This window comes from Otolemur garnettii, unplaced genomic scaffold, assembly GCF_000181295.1.
Source record: "Otolemur garnettii isolate 467f Iridium unplaced genomic scaffold, OtoGar3 scaffold00086, whole genome shotgun sequence".
NCBI classification, from domain to species: domain Eukaryota; kingdom Metazoa; phylum Chordata; class Mammalia; order Primates; family Galagidae; genus Otolemur; species Otolemur garnettii.
In genome coordinates, this window is record NW_003852481.1 from 5949652 (window position 1) to 5971524 (window position 21873).

At 49.7% G+C, this 21873-nt stretch overlaps 1 protein-coding gene across 6 annotated transcripts in view; it reads left to right on the forward strand.

The window, feature by feature from the left end:
- Nucleotides 1-21873, forward strand: part of ZBTB16 (zinc finger and BTB domain containing 16) — a 192728-nt gene that overhangs the window by 106269 nt on the left and 64586 nt on the right. For all 6 annotated transcript variants that reach the window (XM_003794759.3, XM_012808162.2, XM_023516053.1 and 3 more), the window contains exon 4: nucleotides 19014-19100. In XM_003794759.3, coding sequence (XP_003794807.1) covers nucleotides 19014-19100 — 87 coding nt within the window. The remainder of the gene's footprint in view (nucleotides 1-19013; nucleotides 19101-21873) is intronic.

Genomic DNA, 21873 nt, shown 5'->3' on the forward strand with positions numbered 1-21873 from the left:
TTTTTTTTTTTTTTTTTTTAATTTTTTAAAAAACTCTGCCCTTACTCCCCCCTTTTTTAACTGATTAAAAATAGATGCCTTGAGGTATTATTTTAGCATCAGTAGGATTTTTTTCACCTTTGATGTGGTAAAGGGAACATAAATAAAATTGTTTTTGAAACTACTGAATTAATTAGGTAGTAGAGGAACTACAGAACATACATGTCCTTGGCCGTCTGTCCCCCCTCCACCCCCACCCTGATCCATATTTGTGGGGTGTTCCCTTTTTCCCCAGTCCCCTCCTTCTCGCCCACCAGCCCCTCCTTCCTGAGTGTGGACCCTCCCGTTGAATAGCGAGATTGTTTTATCATCCTGCCAACCGCTAAATGATTTCTTTTTTAATCTCTAGGATTTTGACAGCATTGGTTCTATCTGGTTACCCAGTCAGCTCCAGGAGTTTTGGGAATTGCCAGAAAAGGATCTAACCTGCCTCTAGATGTTTTAAATAGATCCTGCCTGTCTCGCGTGCTAGGCAGCGTGCCAGAGCAGCGAGCGTTCCTTTCTCTCTTCTCTTTTGAAAAGTCAGCCGACTCAGCCATGGGACGCGTCTGTCTGGGCAGGACAAGAGGCCGCCCCCATCTGATCGCTCTTAGCAGTTTATCTACCCCGCTTACGGCTCCTGTCACCCTCTTTGTTACATAGCTACTTATTTGCTCGGCCTTTTTTGCCTACTAGACTGTAAGCTTCTTGAGAATGTGTGATTTGTTTTTCTGTCCCCCTGTGCTAGTGTCAATTTAGTGACCTGCACGGTAGTTACAACTCAGGCCTTCAATGGACGGGCACATGGTAGGATACAGACCTGGGGTGCTCCCCTGCTCCCCTCTGGCTGTGGGAGTCAGCAGTCTGGCGGCAGGGTCCGCATCAGTGGCTCACTCCCTTGCACATAGCGGGCTCTCAGGAAGTAGCTGTTGAGTAAATGAGTGGCTCAGGAGGGACGGTAAGGGCGCAGGAAGGAGAGAACGGCACTTAGGTTCATTGAATGCCTGCCATCTCGCAGGCACATCTGCGTAGCCGAACTCACTTACTCTTAACCTTAACCTTGGAAGGTAGATGCACTCATTCTCTTTTGCAGAAAAGGACACTGAGATTTTGCCTAAGACCACATAGCTAGGAAGGGGCAGAACTGGATTCCAACACAGGTCTCTGTCCCTCTCCTCCCACCCTGTGCCTTGCTTTCCTGGTGTACCTTCCTGCTCGCTGGACCTGGCCTCTGGCCTGGTGCTGTTTCTGTGCCTGAATGCCTGCTTTTCTATTTGTAGAGCTAACCTATGTCTCAGCAACTGAGAAGCTGACACCAGGAAGGCCCTGCCTCAGGGGTCCTGGGAGCGGAGAGGGTGGCACGGTAATTGGCTGCTGGTTGAGTGCCTCGCACTTGGGCCACCAGGAGCAGGTGTGGCTGATTAGCCCCCTCTGGCTCCCCCAGAGGAGTATGTGTTCACTGCTTGCTAAGTTGTAGCTATTACTTCTTGGCATAACCTTGTAGGGCTTGGGTATGGTGGTTCTATAACCACTGCTGGAGGGTCTGCAGGTCAGTATTGTGGCTGTCCCACCCAGGAACAGCTTGGCTGTGTCACGCCCTCCACCCTCCTCCCCACCACCATGCTTTGCAAAGAGAAAAGGCAGGAGGAGAGCTGCCCATGGTTCCACCTGCGTGGCACCCAGCTGGGTGCTGTGCTCCTGCAGGAGGCCCTCTGGGATGCTGGCCCAGGAGTGAAAAGGGCAGCTGACCTGTGGTGCAGCCCAGACATGTGGGAGCCATGTTCCTAGTTCCTTAGACTCTCAGCATCCTGGAGTGTGATGTAGCAGGAAGATTATAGCCTCCCTGGCCTTTTGGATGACATCCAGTGAAGCTGGACCACTTGGCTCCAGGCTCATTTGGTCTGTTCTCTGACAACCTCATCTGCCCAGGCACACGCCTGGGATGCTGGAGCCTTCCCTGGGGAGTGAAACATCAGCCAAATGGGAACCAGATGGTGGAGGCTGAGCAGCAGAGAAGCCTCAATGACTACTCTGGGTCACACGCGTAGCTCTGTTTGGGGGGTAAGTCGTTCATGAATTAGTTCATCAGTTAGCTACCAAACTGAGGGCCAGTGGTGTGCACAGCTCAGCAGGGCAGACAGAGGAGTTGAAGCCAGGATCCTTGTGTGCAAGAAGCTGGTGGTTTGGCTGAGAGGATGACATGAGGCCTCTGGCAAGGGAAGGAGTTGCACAAGGCTGGGTGTGCTCGTTGTCCTCGCAAGGGGAAAAAGTGAGTTGACAGCAGGGAGAAACTCCCAAGGACCAGGGTGAGGAAAGGCTTCCAGAAAGAGGTTCTTAGGGCTCGGCGCCTATAGCTCAACCGGCTAAGGCGTCAGCCACGTACACCTAAGGTGGCGGGTTCGAATCCCCAGCCCGGACCCGCCAAACAACAATGACGGCTGCAACCAAAAAATAGCCGGGCGTTGTGGCGGGCGCCTGTGGTCCCAGCTACTTGGGAGGTGGAGGCAGGAGACTCGCTTGAGCCCAGGAGTTGGAGGTTGCTGTGAGCTGTAATGCCACAGCACTCTACCCAGGGGGACAGCTTGAGGCTCTGTCTCAAAAAAAAAAAAAAAAAGAGGTTCTTAGGATTGTGATGGGGTCTTCCCTGCTGGGTTGTCCAGAAGGAGCTTTGTGGTGGGCGTAGACCTACTTTTCTGGACAAGAGGAAGCAAGGACTTCTGTGAGCTGGCACCAGCCAGAAAGGCGTCTCTCCCTTTCTCCTTCCTCCTCCTCCCACGTCCTCCTGGAAAGAGGTTCCCAGCCCATTTTCTCCCACTTGAGAGCCCTCAGTTCCCTACGATTATCCTGACCCTCCTTGGGCTGCAGGTTAAGAAACATTGTATTAAAAATGAAAAGCTGCCACTTCAAGTGGTCCCTTCAATTTGAGATAGCTATAAGACAAACACGCATCTGAAAATGAGGTTTCAAATCGGGTGCAGACCTGCAGTGTCGCGAATTTCTCGTGTAGGTCTCGACAGAGTCTAAAATATGCCCAGAGCTCCATGAAACCCAGTTGGAGAAAACACCTGAGAGACCTGCCCCTTGGTGAGGTCTGGGACAGAGTTGGTTACCCAGGAGGGCAAACGGAGGAACTCTGGGGACTGTCTCAGGCGCCCAGCCTACCTTCTCAGATCACATGGGGGGAGGCCCTGTGTGTGCCTGTGCCCAGTGAAGACAGAGCTTGCTTTCCTCTTAGGTGGGAAGCCAGGGGGAGGCAGGGGCAGGTGCTTCTGCAGTTGGGGCTCTCTCGGGATTCATCCTGACAAAGACGTCTCTCTAGACTTTTCCCCAGTAGTTAACATGCTCCCTCTTCTTTCCCTCCCTCCAACCAGTCCCATTTTGATTGGAATTTTTTTCACTTGCCAGGGAAAAGGAAAGGGGAAAAAAAAAGCAAATTCTAAACTTTTCATTAGGTAGTTGGTATAAAAAGTCTTCTGGGGTAGTTGGATTAAACCTCAGCCCCTCTCTCGCTGACTATTATAAGCTAATTGAGCACAGGGAGCTCATTGGCGGCTGCATTTTGTTGGAGTAATTATACAAGGCCGCAGTCGTTTTCGGTAACAAGGTAACTCCGGGTAAAGAGAGAACTCCCTGAAACTTTTGATTTGCTGGAGTCGGCTTTCCTCAATTGCCTTCGCTAATACGAACCCAGGATAAGCAGAGACCCGGAGACCAGACCTTTAGGAGACTGCATCCCTTGGGGATTCCTGCCCGAGCAGCCCAAATCTTCTGGCCCCCCAGCCTATCTGAGAGGGCCGTGCTGCAGGACTGGTTTTGCACTGATAGAAATTTAGGGCCTGAAGTCGGGAGTTGAGGAATATAGGACAGAGAGGGACAGGTGCAAGTTTTGGAGCTGACCGGGGAGCCAGAGAATCAGAGTCCCATTTGTATTACCCACCCTTGCACTGAGAGTGGGGCCTGCCTGTAGAAGGTGCAGGGTCGGAATGACACTCTGTCTCTACTGGGGGGTCTGTTCGTCATGGCTGAGTGAGGTGCTGGCCAGTATATATGGGACTGATATGGCAGTCCCCAGGGGTCTTTTCTATCCCATAGGATTCTTGATGGTGAGACTTTCTTAGAAATGCCATCCTCCCACTAAACTCTATCCCCTTGGGAACCTTAATCAGGAGGTAGGAGCTGGCTTGGTGGGCTGAGAAGGGCCTTTTGGTGCCCTTTGGAAGGGGCCCTAGGCCCTCGCCAAGCTGAGCATGTCCTCTGGGTGGCCCTGTCTGTCCTCTGGCCGGCTGCCCATCAGCATTGAATCATGCCCCTCAGAGGACAGCATGTAACTCTGCTTCCCAATATAGCCCCTGGCCCCCTGAGGTGACAAGAAGAGTCATTGTCACGGGAGCACTCCATCTTTCTGACACCACAGGCCAGCGTGGCTTCCGTCTCTCACTGCTCAGCCCTGTGCAGCTTAGAATTCTGCTCTGGGACCCTATAGAGAGCTGTATTTTCTTTTTTTTTTTTTTTTAACCCCCTCTTTTTTTCCTGTTCTCTTCTCTTCCACTTGAGTTTTGAGGACCTTCCTTTCTGTCTCTGGCCTGGCCTGTTTTGTTGTCTTCCTCCATGTCACAGTTATAAAAGTTTGTCCCAGTCAGAGGCGAGCTGAATCGAAGCAGGAGTGTGGTGTTTGGTTCAATTGTAAAATTAGCTAGAAAAGTTAATGAGGCATTCCGCCTCTGCCTTCCGAAGAGCAGGGAGTTTATGGTGGTGCTCCAAGCATCTTGCCTGAGCAGCAGAGGAAGGGAGAAAGCAGCAAAGGGGGGGAGCCGCCCGGGAATATACAAGGAACTCATGCAGGTGAGTCTGCAGGCCTCAGACGCAGCCGTTACTTACTTGGCTAGACGGTGCCTGAGAGGTCATCCCCTGAATGCTCCTGCCCATGGGCCAGGCCCCCACTAACTGCTCTGAGTCTTCAGGAGCTCCCTGCCGTCTGTGCAAGAGGGTCCCAGGTCTGCACACAACTAGCCATTCTAGTGCCTCAATTCCCTTTTTGTTCTTGCCCGTGCAAGATTGAAGAGACATAAGCAGAACGCTCTGTCTTAGAAGGAGCCCGTGGCAGAAGGAAGGAAACCGAAGATGGCAGGGACGGTGGCAGCTAACATTGACTGAGGGCCTCAGGTGCCAGGCCCTTTGCGGGGGGCTTTACTTCATTGCCTCATTTGAGGTTCACAAGACTGTTTGAGGTTGGTACGGCCATTGCAACCATTTTCCAGATGAGGAGACTGAGTTTACTTGCCCCAGATGGCCCAGCAAGGAAGAGAGAGTTGGGTTGTAGTTCCAGGGCGGCCTGACCCAGAAACCCCTGATCTTCACCTCTGGGGCAAAGTTTTTTGGTCCCCTTCCCAAGGTGCCCACTTCTCCCAGCCCACAGTTCCTGTGGCACACCTTGCATGCCTGCAAGGGCTCTCCCTAGAGCTTTGGAAGTCTTAGTCTCAAAGGTGTAGGCAGGAGAGATGCCAACAGCCTGCTTTCTGCACACACCAAATTCACAGGTCCTCTAATTACACCAAACAAACCTTCCTGTTTTCAAGCAGCAATTCAACGTCATTTTGGTTGTCAGAAGCACTATTAATGCCATGGGCTTGACATGGGAAACGGTTACCCCACCTGGACCTTTGGCATGGGGTGAGCCAGAAAAGGCGAGTTTTGTTTTGTTTTGTGGTGGGGAGATGGTTCATATTAAGAATGGGCATTAAGTGTGACAGGCAATATTTCTGCTTTGAAGAGTGTGGCGTCTGAAGGCGTCTGAATTTTGAGCCTGCAAATGTCAGTGCTGTAGCTGTAATGTAACACCTCAATTATGGTGCAGGGGGTAAGGAAGCCAGGCCCTGAAACCTGCAAGGTTCTTTAGATCCACGGCCTGAGCCACAATTAAGGTTTCAGAAACACCAAAGGCAAGCCAATGAGTGTCATTTTTAACCAGTTTGAACATTTTACTACTTCCTCACATCAGAAGCACCCGGGCTAGAGAGCCCGCTTCTTGTCCTCAATAAAGTGATTAAGCTCAATGGGTGTTGGGGAGTATTATTAGGCTGAGAAGGGCTAAAAATAGGCCTGCTCTGTTTTCTGAAAGCCACAGCAGGCCTGGAGAGTCTGGAGCCTCAAGGTGCCACAGAGGGGCCCAAGGAAGGGGGAGGGAGGGTGGCAGTCCCCTGGGCCTGGGTCTGAGATGGTGGTGGGTATGGGACCAGCAGGCCAGGTAGTGAGGGCTCTTCCCCAGATGTCATTCAAGAGTAGAGTCACCATGAAGGCGGTGGGTTGGTTGCTTCTCTCTTAGTTTGAAGAAACCTCCGTGCGTGTGTGCAGGGATTTATGTGTGTGTATGTGTGTGTGTGCGCGCTAATGAATTTAATGTAACAGAACTCTGGGCCCCAAATTTACATACTAAGCCCCAAACTAGTTGAATTTACCTGGTGTTGTAGGGGAAGCAGGTCCAGCTGGGACAATGAGGAGAGGGCAGGTTATAGGCGGCCCATGCAGAGGGAAGTGGGGAAGCAGAGACCCTCAGAGCCGAGAGTGAGGGTCTGCTCTGGAAATCCTTGATTAACTAGGATGCTCAGAGAAAGTGTAATAAAAGGACTTTTGGCAAATTGGCTGTTGACCGTGAAACCTTGTCTGTTTCATTCTTTGTAGTTCGATGTGATTCATCAATGTGAGAGGCCATTTTTTCTACTTTAAGTGAATGCAATTGATTGTTTTTTATGATAGAACATCGTGCTTGCTTAGAAGTCAACAGGAGAAGTCAGCCTGAGAAGAGACTCAAGCTTTAGGGACATACCTAACTGGAGTTTTGAAAGTCAGTCTTAAAGATTGGTTGTACCTTTTCCTCTGTAACGCCCCATACAATCTCATGTCTTTGACCCACTCGTGCCTCCTTAGAATAGCTTTAGGCGTCTAGGAGGGGCTACAAACATGATGTCTATTTTGCAGATGCAGAAACTGAGGCCAAGGAAAGCAGTGTCTTAGAATACATTGAAGGCCATAGTAGAGCCAGATCTGGGCCCTGATGCTGCTGGCTCCCCAGCCAGGCATTCTCTGATGGTCAGTGCTGTTCCATGCCTGGACCAGGAGTTGAGGGTTGTTCTAATGGGGCAGGGGCTCAGAGAAGAGTGCATGAAACAAGGACGTTGGCTTTGGCATCCTGGGGGAAGATCTGATGCCAAAGGGCAAGTTGGAGTGTGAAGAATTGCAGAGGGGTGCACTGCCTTTGGGACCTTTTTCTATTCCCCTTAATATGAACTTCTTACTTTTTAACCTTTTATATGATCAAAGGCCTTTCTGGTTAGGTGGTCTCCCTATGCTGCCAGACTGATGGAGAGTTCTTGCTTTTTCTTTGACACTTACTAGTTACGAGAACTTGGGCAAGTAATCTAGGCTTTTAAAACCTGTTTTCACATCTATGAAATGGGGAGTGATCTTAGAGTTGTTGGGAGAATTAAATGATATATTGCTTATAAAGTAGTTGGCACAATGCTTGTGTCATGATAAACGGGTGGTACGTGTTATTAATACTTTATTGTGATTACTGTCAGTGCTGTGACAGAAGCATGCTAGATTCTCATTGAAAGATGGGCCTGGCTGGACCTCTGGGATCCTTGGAAGGAGAGAAAGAGTCATCACTGTGTGGCTGTTGAGTTCCACTTTCTGTGCTTGCTACCTTCAAGTGCATCATCTCGTTTAAACCTTGCAGCCTCATTTCTGAGTGTTGTCCCTGGGATTATGCAACTTTGCAATCCTGTTTTAAGGATGGGAGGGATGTATCATCATAGCAGGTAAGGAAACCAAGGCTCAGAGAGGCCAATCTGCTGATGCTCCTGATGTAGAGTGGCTAGCTGAGCTAAAATCTCAGATGTGTCGACATCAAATCCCACATTCTTCCTGCTAAACCATCTGTCATGGGAGCATAGCAAGGGTCCTGCTTAGACAGGGGGGCTCCTGTCCAGACTGAACCCTTCCTCTTCCCTGCAGCCCTGTTAGGACATCTAGGAGAACTGTGGTCCTGCTTCCTGGCGGAGTTTCCAGAAGAGAAGCTCCCATCTGCAGGGTTTATGCAGCTCGCAGCCAAGGGAACAGTCAACAGACACATGTATACACAGCTCTGCTAACTGGTTTCTGGACGAGTGCAGTGGTTATCACACTTGAGACAGCATCTTGAGCCTTCTGCAAGGCTTTGTGTCTTGCCATTTGTTGAAGTAGGGTTCCCTAAGGGTGATTGAACTTAAAAGACAGTCGCAAGTGGCGTGCACACCACATACACACCATAGAGACAGTCACGAGTGGCACTGGAGGGAGATTGTGGAGAAGAATTGGGAGAGAACAGGGGATTCTGGGAATGAAGGAATTATCAATATAGAGATCCTGGCCTTGTAAGAGGACTCAGCATACTTTTCAGTCGGTGAGAAATGAGGGTGGAAGTAACCAGCTTGGAGAAAGGGCAGGAGGAGCAGAAAGCCACTACGGCTGAGTAGACAGACGTCTTTAAGCAGAAAATTTCAGCAGAGAGCGTGTCAGGGGATGTTGGGGGACCAAGGTGGTGGTAGATACAGCTTGGAATGTATCTGGGGCCAGTATGATCCTGGCCACTGCCTCCAGATGGGTCTTGATTTTCACCTTCCCATTACCCAGGCAATGTCATGAGTCTTACCCTGGAAAAGAGGGGTGATCCCCCACACTGTATTTAGGGTGCAGGACCATAGACAGACTCTCTGAAGTTGCTTCAGAAGACAGGATGGAGGTCATTGAGGACGAGAGGAGACCAGTGGCTCAGGTTAACATGGAGCTTTTCGAGCGCTGGGTGCCAGCAGAAGCCCCTCTTCTCATCATGAACTTCTCACTTGAGAATCCCTGAGTGGACCCAGGAAGGAAGGTGATTGTTGGCGTCCAGGGATTGAGGAGTTATCGCATAAAAACATGGCAGAAATCCTCAGTCTCATTTCTCTGGCTTTTTTACCCAGCCTCTTACAAATGCCAAGACTGCAATGCTGTCTCTCTTAAACAAAACAAAGCTATGAGCACCTGAAAGCCCAGGTGTTCCCTGGAACTCAGGGGTCAGCTTCTGACACAACTTAATTGGCTCAGTCTGACTCTGGCTAATGATTCTCCCAGTGTCTGGACTCTGTTCCATTTTGCCAGCCCAGTAGAGCAAAGTATTTCCCCCGAGAGGGATCCTGCTGGCTGAACTGGGGAGCCCAGCTCTAGCTTGGTCCCCCTGGCACCTTCCCAGTGCCAAGGCCTGTAAGCATTTGAGCTCCCTTTTACAGCCACAGCATAGTAACTTACTTTCTTTGCATTGAGCTTCCAGCTTCTCACACAACACCCATTCATCTTTTCATCTTTCCTCCCTCTTAGAGATGTCCAAGTTTAAGATTTGTCATTTATAGGTGGAGTGGTGAAAGCCTTCACCAAGGGTCACACAGCTCCGGCAGTGACAGTTGGGGCCCTGAGTCAGTTTCTCTGGGTACTTTGGGAACTCTACCTTGTCTCACCAAAGGGCCCATTTCTCCCCCAGACAGTGGAGTATCACGCGTATAAGATCCCTGTAGAATGTAGCATCACATCTACTCAACTCACTGCAGTCAGGCCTTCTCCCAGAAGCTATGGGACTAGAGATATTATGGGCTGGAGCTCCTGGAAGCTCTGGCCAGCGGACAGTCTCATGGTACTCATTAGCTTGGCAAAGGGAAATTATTCTATAACCCTAACAATGACCATGACTTGAGCACCTACTGTGTGTATGCATGCCAAGTACTTCATCTAGATTCTTGCTTAAACTATCTTATGAGAGTTAATGGCCCCACTCTAAGGAATTGAGGCTACAGAGTTGATGCTGGAACAAGACCACCAGTGAGTGGAACAGCCCCAAAGCCATGTCCGGCCACTGTCCACGGTAGGACTCAGTTTGTGGGGCTTGACTGAACCTCGGGGAGATCTCCCAGTTGACAAGGCATGTATGGACAGACGTCTGTCCCGTCATAGCAGAGCTGACATTCCTAAGTAAGAGAGGCTTGTGTGCCCTTGTGTTGAATGAAGCCTGCCGTACCTCGATTTCCCAGTTGTGGAAGTTGCTAGGGGAGGAAAGCAGTGAGAGGCAGTGGTGAGCTAAGACCCCCAAATCACTGCTCTTAACCTTCAGGAGGATTTTTAAGGTTTCAAATCTGCAGTAAGCTTAACATCTTATTTGTATTTTTATTTAAAATAATCTGCCTTAAACTGGTTTGCACTCCTCCGTTACCTTCTGGGTAGGCACTAGCAGGATAATAATGCCATTAAAAATTGGCCGTGAGTGATGACAGCAGCTGACTGTGGAGATGCCATGTCCTTGGTGCCCTCTGGGGAAGAGCGATCTGGCCCTGCCTTTACTTGTATGATGTGTGTAGCAGGGTTTCTCCGGGGAGGGCTGCACAGTGATTAGTATCACCTGCCTGCCTTTGCCTTCCACCCCCTGGAGAAGGTCTGCTCCGTGGAGCCTTGGCCTCTAGCGTGTCCATCTTTCCCCCCTTCTTTCTCTGTGTCTTGTTTAAATGGTGTCAGATGCCATTTGCATGCATTTGACATTTGTGCGTCTCATCCATTCACCTCAGGGCATTACATAATGGCGATACCAGTGTTCATGTTAATGACAGCTAGCATTTATTGAGCACTTACAGTATGCCAGGGACAGTGTTGAAAACTCACGTATATTATTTAAATTAATCATTGCTCAACCAACCCTGTGACATAAACACTCTTAAGCCCAGTTTTGTAGGTGAGGACACAGACCTAGAAAAGATGATTGGCTTGTCCAGGGTGTCCATGATAGATCTGGGACTTGGCTCTGAGTTTGTGTGATTCCAGTGAGTGTTCTTAAACTACTTCACCGCGCAGCCTCATGTGGCTTGTTTGCGTTTGTCCAGGCTGTGGGCAGCGTGTCTAAGCCTTCAGGATTACCTGCTGGTGCTAAAAGTGCTAACAAAGGCGCTCTCCAAGCCTCCTTGGCTGAGAATTGAGCTGCAGAGACAGGGGCAAGGAGACCAGTGTTCTCTCTGTGGGACTCGAGAGTGGGGCTCTCCATAAAAGCCGAAGACACCAGGCCATGTGCGGCCTCCCAATCACATGACATTTATGGGAGAGGATAAGAAACGTTCTCTCAGATGAAGAGATGCCTCAGCACTTCCTCTTGACCCATTCCAAGGTCTAGTCTTACACAGACGAGACCTTGGGGCTTTAACCAAGTGTGAGGTGTTAGCCCTTTACCAGTCTTTGGTGGGAAACTGACTTCAGATCTGAAAACCAGCCACCCTCAGTCCCGTGTGAGTTGCTCAGCCTGGGTAACTTTCCTGGTGGTTGTCTGAGCCCCGTCTTTGATTTGGAACCCCACGTCATTTGTTCATTCACCCTCCCATCCTGCGGTGAGGCCGGGCTTTGAGGTCGTCAGCTACAGCTGTCCTTGACCCAGACCCTGAACCAGGAGATAGGGCTGCTGGTTTCTCATCTAGTCAGCCAGCCTCAGCCCACCTGCTCTCCTTTCATCCTCTTTCCTGAGACCTGATAGGAATTCTGGTTCTGTATCATTTCTTTATTTTGTTGATAAAGGAGAAAGAGAGGCAGAGAAAGAGCAGGTGAGAGGGAGAGAGAGCGAGCGAGCATGCCTTCCAGCTCCTCTTGGGGAGCACACATCTCCTTGAGGGAAAGAACACACAGTGCCGGCCTTTGGAATTGGCAGCCAGTGTACTGTTCTCTGTCTGATAAGAGGTACTGTAAATAAAACTGTACACCATGGCCTGTTGTAAAATGCCCTGCGTCTGTACTCATTGTTCTGACAGCTTACGCTTTTTTTGGGTCTGCTGTTTTGGTACACTTTGTACTTCCTTATGTAAGCAGGCATGCATATCTCATCAGAACATTCAAGATGTTTATTTTAAAATCTCAAGGAATTTTTTTTTTTTTTTTAAAAAAGGACACACCACTCAACATTAGTTGCTGGCAAACACGAGGTATTTTTTCAGTGGTTCTTTTCTTTTTCCTTCTTATTAGCATGGGGGTGGGAGAGGGTTTGGAGAGGGAGGGCTCTGGAATTTTTTTTCCTTCTCTCATTGGCTTCTGCCTGTTTCCTCCAGAAAGACACCACCTCGTGTCTGATCGTGTTCAGCGTCTTCCACTGCCTTCCTAGGTGCTCAGCACGCACCCCGGCCCCATTTCTTAGGAAGGCATGGTGGGGTGGAAACTCTATAGATTGCCATGGGGGAGAGGCCACAGGCAGGGGTGTGAGGGCAGCTGCAGAGGGCTTGTCGCCACTTCTCCTATATTTCAGCTGCCTTGTCGTTGGAATCCTGGGCATGTAGCGAAAGCTTTATGTTTTTTGAAACTGTGTTCCTGGCTGGTCTCTCTTTTGTTTCTATGATTCAGGGCACTCCTTGGCACCCACACACAGAGGCCTCAGCGAGGGCGCTGGCATCTGCACCCTCTCTTTCTACCAGACCTCAGCTTGATTTGAACCCTCCTCCTTCCCCTATCCCCTGTCTTACCTTCTGGAGCTAGGGGGGAAGGGAGAAAGGTATAGGTTTGGGAAGCCCAAAATGATCAGACACCTCCCCACTCCCAAGTGGCGCTGAGAACATCCAGAAGCTCTCGTCTGTAGGATCTCTGAGAGACTGGCGGGGGCAAGGATGTCTGTGGTCTGTCTCTTTAACAGTTGGGTACATCAATTTTCAGATAAACTCTGTGCCTGGCAGGGTCGGAGAGTCACCCAGCAGCTCACTGCCTGTCAGTTGAGGGCTTGATGGGGATAGAAGGCTCGCAGGGTGTGCTGGAGAGAGGGTGGTGTGTTTGCTGCTGGGGTTGGCATGCAGGCCAGCTGGGTTGGGAGCAGAAGGGCTGAAGAGAGGGAGGTCTTGCTCCAGAGGAAGCAGACAGCCCCGCTTCCTAACCTTTCCTGGGAACTGCCCGAGACCCAGTCCTTGAGTTTTTATAAAAGGGCAGTGGACAACTTAGAGTGTGTAGAATAAGGACTCTGCCACCCCCTAGGGGACAGCCTGGCAGTGCCCTGAAAGGCTGCTGCCCCTTTCCAGACCAGTTCTGCACCCAGACACCTGCCTAGGGTTTTCTTCGTTAACAGACGTTTAGTGAGCATAAATTGCATGCCAGGCAGGACGTGAGATGTCGGTAATACAGGAGAGCCCACGACGGATGTGAGCCTGCTCTCAGCGTGCTTACCGTCTGCTAGGGAACCAGAGACGAGCCCAGAAACAGGGCAGTGGGATGGGGCTCCTGAGACTTGTCCAGGGAAGACTTCAGAGCCGGGTTAGTGGATAGCTGCCAATAACGGTTCTATGACAGGTTTCTCTGCTCCCCTCAACAAAACAATCACTCACCTTTAAATTAGACAAGGAGTGTGGGGGGGGGGTGGGGGGGTGGGTAAGTGTGAGTGTCTGTGCATGTGCTCACGTACATGTGTGCATGTGCGTGCGGTGCAATACATCGTTATAAATTCAAGACTCACTTTACACAAGATAAATGGCCCCCAAATAACTGTACATCCGATTCCAGTAAATCAATCATCCTTTAATTGCACTAAAGGGAGCTCTTTCTTAAAGGAGTCGTGACTGGTGATGATGGTAGCGGCTGCTCACTGGTTCTATTCGTCTCCCTGCTAGATATGGGAGGAGCACTTCACCCACCTTGTTACAACCTTCTGAAGGACCCAGCTCAGCTGGGATTTGAACTCCGGACTGTCTGACCCCAGTCCTGAGCTCTTAACCACACTGCATTGCCTCCTGAGGTGTAATGATCAATGATCTCTTATGGCACCTGCAGGGTGCTTGGTGTTTTGGGTCCATTACTGTCTGTTACCTTTGTCAGTCCTCATAGCAGCCTCCCTGAGGCAGTAGCAGTCATTCCCACTTAACAGATCGGGAAGTGGGTGCATTGACGTGTGATGGCCACAGCAGGGAGTGGTCAAGTCCGGCGCGGGACCCAGTTCTCCCAATAGATCCTGCTATTCCTTTCCTTGGTTCCCTCGGATCTGTGACTGCTATGGAGGAGAGCGAAGCTCTAGCCCCCTTTACTGTCTGCCGTTCTCCCTTGTTTAATTTCCCTTCCTGAACCTGTCCCTTGCACGCCCTGTCCCACTCTGCCCTCACCGGCTGCATTCTGTGTAGCTGCCCTTCATGCTTTTCCTGTGCCTGGCATGGCCTCACCTTCACCTTTCCACATAGGTGTCAGCTCATCAGAGAGGTCTTCCCTGACCAGCCTGCGTCACAGAGCAGCCCTGGCACGCTCTCTTCACTTAATGTATTGCTCTTTCTGTCACTTAGCACCACCTGGCCTGTTTTATGTTTACTTGCTTTTTGAAAATCCGCCTTCCCCTTTTAAATGTAAACTCCATGAGGACAGGAATTTTGTTTATTTACTGTAATCCACTTCTTGGCTTGTACTTGATGGATGCCCAAAATTCAGACCCTGTGTGCAGGAAGGATCTGATGAGTCACGGCCATCCCTGAGCTGTGTCCCTGAACTTCTCCCCACTCCAGGATGAGCCCAGAAAATTTTGTGGGGGCTAAATGCTGTTACTAGGCCCATATGCACCCGTTGTGTTCATCTGGCATGACCTCCTTCTCTCCCTCGTCCCCCTCCCATTGATGCTTTATAAATGTATCAGTGGCTGAGTGATGTCACCGTAATGCATTTTGGGAATAGCCATGTGGTTTATACACACTTGAGTTGCTCTGAATGCAAACTTGACATCATACTGAAGGCAGCAGTGAGCAACATATGCACCGTAAACAGGCAGAGACTGTCTTATTGATTAACAGATGAGGCCTCTATTATCGATCAAAGCTTGGCGAGGAAATTTATCACTTTTAATTTCAGGGCTGCCAAATATTTCTGCCTCTGAGCCAGCCATTACAGAGACGATTTAAAGGCACAAGCCTCCTCAGGAGAAGGATTTTGTCTGTCTCCCTCTGCTCGGCTGGTGTGGCTGTGGCACTGCCTGTCTTTGCTCCTTGGCTCACCCTGGGGAGGTGGGGGGTGTTGTCAGAGTCTGTCTGGGTGGTGGTGGGAGGAAGACCAGGGCTTCGGGAGTGGGGACTGGCTGCGGAGCCGGTGGTGTCTGTGTTTGACGAGAAGTCTGACCCAGACTGGCTGAGGACAGGTTTTTCACGTACTCAGCTCAGTTTCGTGACTTCCGCGAGGTGGGGATGTGGTGGGACTTTGAAGGCAAGGGGCTGTGGTCAGGCTTGGGCCAAGCCAGCAGCTTTGGCTTGATCACGTGTGCTCATCTGTTTTATCTTCATCTGCACTTGTCTGATGGCACACATCCGGCCCGAGTCCCTACCTGCCCTCCTTCCCTTCTCTCTGCTTCTCACTCATTAAAGCGAGAAGAGGCGACAGCCACAGTGAAGGCTGTTTTCTAAGAACCCGCCGTACCACATCCCTTGGAAGCCGGCTGTGGGCTCCGGAGTGATGGGGAGCCCACGAGGCGACCTGCCTCTGTAGCCTGGCCATCCCCCTTGGGCCTGTGCTCCCCGGTTCTCTAGGGAGCCATGAAAACAGACAATCAAAGAAAGAAAGATAATTGAAATCAGATCCCTTACAGACCCACAGAAAATCATTGACGGCTAATGATTTTGATGGGACATGGGGGAAGTTTCTGGCTGCAAGGGAGCTATGGCTTCATGTAGCCCCAGCCTCCCCATTGGGGCCCACTCTGCTGTTTGAGGTACCTTCTGCATTTCCAGGGTGAATGAATAAAAAGTGGTCTTGGCTGCCACCTCTGTGAACACGCATTGTGACTGCTTTGCGTCATCCCCGATGGAAATTTTCTTGGCTCTTTCTTCAAAGCTCTATAAGCCATGTACCAGGTGCTTGGCCTGAGGACCCCCTGCAGCACCCAGGGACACCCAGAGGTCACCGTGCCATTCTCCCTGCCTGGAGGACATTTCAACCCAGCCACCTAAGACAAATGGCAGTATTTATTTTTAAAGTGATTTTATATTTTCCCTGGGGTACTTTGGTACTCAGTCAACTCCCTGGGCACTGCCTGGAGAATCTCCTGCTCATGGTGGGAATGCAGGTGTCAGTGAGGTAGACCAGGTCATTGCCTGCCTGGGACCCCCACCTTCTGCACCTGCTCCTCATCCTCCTCCAACAGTCCCACTGGCAGGAACCGTTCACTGGTGTTTACGTCTGTGCTGGTACAGCTTGTATTTAGAGTTATTTTTCAAACGTTTTAAGAGTAGTGGAACCATTTTTCCAGATACAATTTCATTAAAAGCTCTGGTGTGTAAAATGGGAAATTGGAGTTTTCTTTTTTTTTTTTTTTTTGAGTTGAGAGAAGGAAACCCAGACTCCACCATGAGGTTTTATCCATGAAAAATTATTATTTTTTTCTTTTTGAGACAGAGTCTCACTCTGTCACCCTGAGTAGAGTGCTGTGTTGTCATAGCTCACAGCAACCTCAAACTCTTGGGCTCAAGTGATCCTCTTGCCTCAGCCTCCCAAGTAGCTGGGACTACAGATATGTGCCACAGTGGCTGCTGTTCTTTTTAGTAGAGATGAGGTCTCACACTTGCTCAGGCTGGTCTGGTACTCCTGAGCTCAGGCGGTCCACCTGCCTCAGTCTTCCAAAGTGCTGGGATTGTGGGTCTGAGCCACTGCGGTCGACTCGTCCATGGAGCATCACTGAAGGTGGAACCCTAGGGAGGCTGAAGGGCACAGGGATTAAGAGGGAAGGCTGTGAAGTCAAGCTGCCTGGGTTGGAATTCACCTCTGTTGTTCCTTGCTATTAATATTGGGCAAAGCACTTAACCTCTCTGAGCTGGAATTTACTCATCTGCAAAATAGGGATAATAGTATTTTATAAATGGCTGCTAGGATGATTGCTGTGATGCATATTTAGTATTCAGCACTTAGCACCATGCCTGGTATATAGTAAAGCCTCAGGGAATTGGAGGTGATTTGAAAACAGCACTGTGGACTGCATGTATGTGAGAGTAGTTCTGGCTCTTACAAGGCCCTAATGCAAAACCAAAACACAGGTATTCTGAAAAAAGTGCTGAGGCATACGGAAAAGAACAAAATGCAGTGGTAGGTTTAAAGGGCAGAGCAGGAAGGGGCTGGAGGGCTTAGTTGTTGTTGTTGTTTTAAGACACAGTCCAACTTTCTCACCCTGGTTGGAATGCTGTGGTGTCATCATAACCAATAGCAACCTCCAACTCTTTGGTTCCAGTGATCCTCTTGCCTCAGCCTCCTAAGTAGCTGGGTGACTTTTACTAGAGATGGGGTCTCACTCTTGCTCAGGCTGGTCTTGAATTCCTGAGCTCATGCAATTGTCCTGCCTTGGCCTCCCAGAGTGCTAAGATTACAGGTGTGCGCCACCGCGCCTGGCTGCTGCAGAATTTAGTGTCCATAAACTCTGGTCTTGAGAATGGAATGGGACTGGGATAGAGGGAGGGGCAGGACTGGACAATGGGCAAGCACAGAGATTCAGCGTGGACGGACAGGGCCAGTGAGGACAGCCTACCATGAAGTTGGGCAGCTAATGGGGACAGGTTATGCGAAGCCTTGACACCAAGTGGAGAGATTTAGAATCAGTACAAATTGTGAGCCGTCGTATCTTGTGGAGTAAGGAAATGTGAGGGATCGAGGGGCCCCAGAGTGGCCAGGGAAGCAGGGGAGATTGTCAGAGGGACAAGATGTACAGAAAAGTGTTCAGAGACCTAGCGGTGAGGGAGGGTGGCTGGCGGTGTGGAAACCATCCTTGAATCTTATAGTGCTCTGGATATGATACCAGGGCCTGGGTGGGGCAGTGATTATCAACATGCAGTGAAAGAGATGCATTTAGGGGACATCTTGAAGGGAAAAGTGTCCAGGCTTGTGACAGATGACCCCCTGGACCAGATAACATATTAAAGCCTTGAAGATTATTAGCCAGTGACAAAAAGTACTGTTTCATCTTGACATGGTGCCGTTGTCACGCCTGGCCTTGTAAATAATGGTTCTAAAAACGTCTATTAAATTGAGTGGCTCTGAATGCATTTTGTTTATTCCACAAATATGGGTAGTAATAGGTTCCCACCGTGTGTCAGACAGATGCAGCTGTGGGCAAGATGACAAGCTTACTGTGTAGTGGGGGAGGGGGACAGGTCCCTGGGCATTTAGACCGGAGTACTGCAGGGGGGCCAAGAACTCGAACGTAGAGGATGCTGTGGGAGCACGAAGAAGGGTCACCTCACCCAGTGATGGGGTGCCGGTGTCATAGCTGGTACCTAAGTGATGAATAGCGGCTCTGGCTATGCCACAGTGGCCAGGGGATCGGGGAAGGACATCAGAGGTGGAGGATGTGCAGAAGAGAGTGCAGGAACCTTGGAGTGAGGAAGAACATCGCTCCTCCAACGAGCTCAGCATGGCTGGAAAGAAGGGAGCAGGCTGGGGTGTGAGAGAGGGAGCAGAAGGGATGAGTACACCAAGAAGCACTTTGTGGTCAGGAGCGTGGATCTCGTTCTCCAGGCTTCAGGGAGCCATTCAGGGGTTTTAAGTGGTCAGCTGCAGGCAGCAGCGGGGGTAGACTGGGAGTTTAGTTAAGGGCGTACTGAGTCCAAGATCCCTGTGGTATTCCAGAAGGGCGAGGTCAGCCACTGCTGCTTTCCCGTGAAGCCCATTCAGGCACCAGGGCACCTGTCCCCTCATTGGTATTATTTCCTCCTGTCTGTCCCTTCCCGGGAGCTAGCTGTTCAGATCCCCTTTCTCAGAGTTTGTCGCCTGAATCCTGGGCGAGGACATTTGGAACTTAGTCGGGTGGTCACCTCCTGGAGGAGGGTCTGAGCTGATCACTGGGGCTGCGGGTTGTTCCTCACTCAGGGTCTTCACAGCTGCCCAGCTCATCCCCTCCGTGTGCCCCTGTGTGGCTGTGGCCCAGCACTGCCCCCCCACGTGCTATTGCTCTGGTGGTAACTGCCTCTCCTTTCTTTCAGCGGGAGCCAAAGCCTTCGTCTGTGATCAGTGCGGTGCCCAGTTTTCGAAGGAGGATGCCCTGGAGACACACAGGCAGACCCACACAGGTGAGTGGACCCTGACCCACCTCCTCCGGATGTCACACGGTGTGATAGCACACAGAGGTGAACTGGCTGGTGGTGACCTCTTTTTAACAAACATGATAGCCGGCCATTTCCTGGGGGAATGGTGAGTGGGGAAGGGCTTTTGCTGCGTCCAGCTCCTCTTGCCTGTGGGGTGGCTGGATAGGAATTTACAAATATGACATTCCCGCATAAGAACCCTGTCCTGGGTTACGCTGAGACCTGTCTCTAACAGGCCACTGAGATCCCACCTTCATGGAGGCGTTGAGTATACTCTTACTGAGGCCTCAGAAAATGTGCATTGTTATCTAAGCATCCCCTTCCCTTGGTCAAGAAATCTTTTGGATTCCATCTGGTAGAACCCTGATGTGGCTGGAATAAGCCGGGCCCCCCTCTGCAAGAGTTGAGGCATTGTCTACATGAAATCAATCTGTACGCAAGGATGCATTTGAACAGTATTAATTAATAATGATACAGCTTTATTTGATTTCAAAGGATTAATTTCACAGCACTAAAGTCATCTTATTATTATAATCAGCATCACTGCCATCATTATCATCACATCATCATCACAGCAGCTCACCCTTACCCAATGCTCCTGACGTGCCAGGCACTCTTGCTGGTGCTTCGCCTGATTCTACTTGGCAAGTTGTTCAGGAACCTTGTAAGGGAGGAAGGTGCGCCCGTGTCACAGTGAGGAAACTGAGGCTGGAAGGAGGGAGAGGGACTTGCTTGGCAAATCAGTAATTGGGGGAGGCGTGATAGAGCCTTGTAGTTCATGCCTTAAGACTGCCTGGGTTAATCCTGATTCTGCTACTTCCTGTTCGTAGGATCACGGATAAATTATTTAAACTCTTAGTTTAGGTTTCTCGTCTGTTAGAAAATAGAGTAACAATAGGATCTACCTCATAGCATAGGGTTGTCGTGGGAATTAAATAAGGTATTTTATTTGAAGTGCTATGTGGCGCATTTACTCATAGTAAGCATTCAAGTAACAGTAGTGGGTATATTTCATTTAATAGACATCTATCAAGTTCCTATCAAGTGCCCAGATATGTCTGGCACTGTTTGGGCTTTTAAGATCTAGTAACAGGAGACAGACAAACAACATTCCTTCCCCTCATGGAACTGAAATTCTAACTGAGAAACGGTCTCGGCACATAAGTGTGTGATATGATGTCAGGTTATTCATACTAAGTGCCACTAAGAAAAAAAGAAAGCAGGATAAAGGATAGAGAAAGACAGGGAGAATGAGGCTGTGATAAAATGGTCGGGGATCTGTAAGAAGGCGATATCTAAACAGAGACTTAAAGCAAGGAAGACTTCCAGGAAGGATCTCTAAGCAAAGGGAGTGAGCGCTTGCAAAAGCCCTGAGGCCGACACGTTGGAGGAACAGGCCAGTGATGGGCAGAGGGAAGAGGGGATGAAGGCAGGATCAGGCAGGCCTCTCGCCTAAGAAAGGCATCTGGATTCTATTCTGCGAGTGCTAAGAGTCCTTTGGAAGGAGAGGGAATATTTACAAATATATATCTGAGCAGGAACTTAAAGCTAGAAGTAAAAAGAGCTCTTACAATTAAAAGAAAAATACAAATCTAAGAATAAGCAAAGGGCCTGAACACACCTGTCTCCAAGGGTAGACACATAGCTGGTAAGCACATAAAAAGATAAGATGCCCTACTCCATCAGCTCCAAGGAGATTTAGATCAAAACCACAATGAGGGCTCGGTGCCCACAGCACGGTGGTTATGGTGCCAGCCACATAGACCCAAGGCTGGTGAGTTTGAACCCGGCCTGGGCCAGCTAAAATAACAATGACAACTGCAACCAAAAATAGCTGGGTGTTGTGGCAGGTGCTTGCAGGTCCAGCTATTTGGGAGGCTGAGGCAAGAGAATTGTTTAAGCCCAAGAGTTGGAGGTTGCTGTGAGCTGTGACGCCACTGCACTCTACCAAGGGTGACATAGTGGGACTCTGTCTCAAAAAAAAAAAAACAACAACCCACAATGAGGTACTCTTGGTACCACTAAAAAATGATTATAATAAAAATACAGATAGTATCAAGTGTTATCAAGGATGTGGAAGAATCAGAACCCTCATACTCTACTGGGGGCAACATAAGATGGTATGGCCACTTTGGAAAACAGTTTGGCAGCTCCTCAGAAGCCTACACGTAGTTTCAGCAATTTCTCTCCTGGGCATATACCCAAGAGAAACGAAGACTTGTGTCCACTCAAAAACTTACAGAAAAAGAGGGAAACAACCCAATGTCCATCGATCCACTGATGAACACATAAACAAAATATGGTATATCCTTATCGTGGACTATTATGTGGCCATAAAAAAGAATGAAGTACTGATACATGATACGTGTTCGTAACATGTTCAGTGAAAGCAGCCACGTGTTATATAATTCTATTCATGTGAAACGTCCACAATAAGCAAATCTATAAAGACAGAAAGTACATGAGTAGGTGCTGGGGGCAGGGGAAGTTGGGGGGAAATAGATAATGACTGTTAATGGATATGGGGTTTCTTTTTGGAGTGATGAAAATTTTCTAAAATTGATTGTGGTGATGGTTGCACAGCTCAGAATACAGATGCTGCTTGACTTACGTTGTGATCCAAAAAAAAACCCCATTATAGGCTTGGCGCCTATGGCTCAACCGGCTAAGGCGCCAGCCACGTACACCTAAGGTAGCGGGTTCGAATCCCCAGCCCGGACCCGCCAAACAACAATGACGGCTGCAACCAAAACAAAAA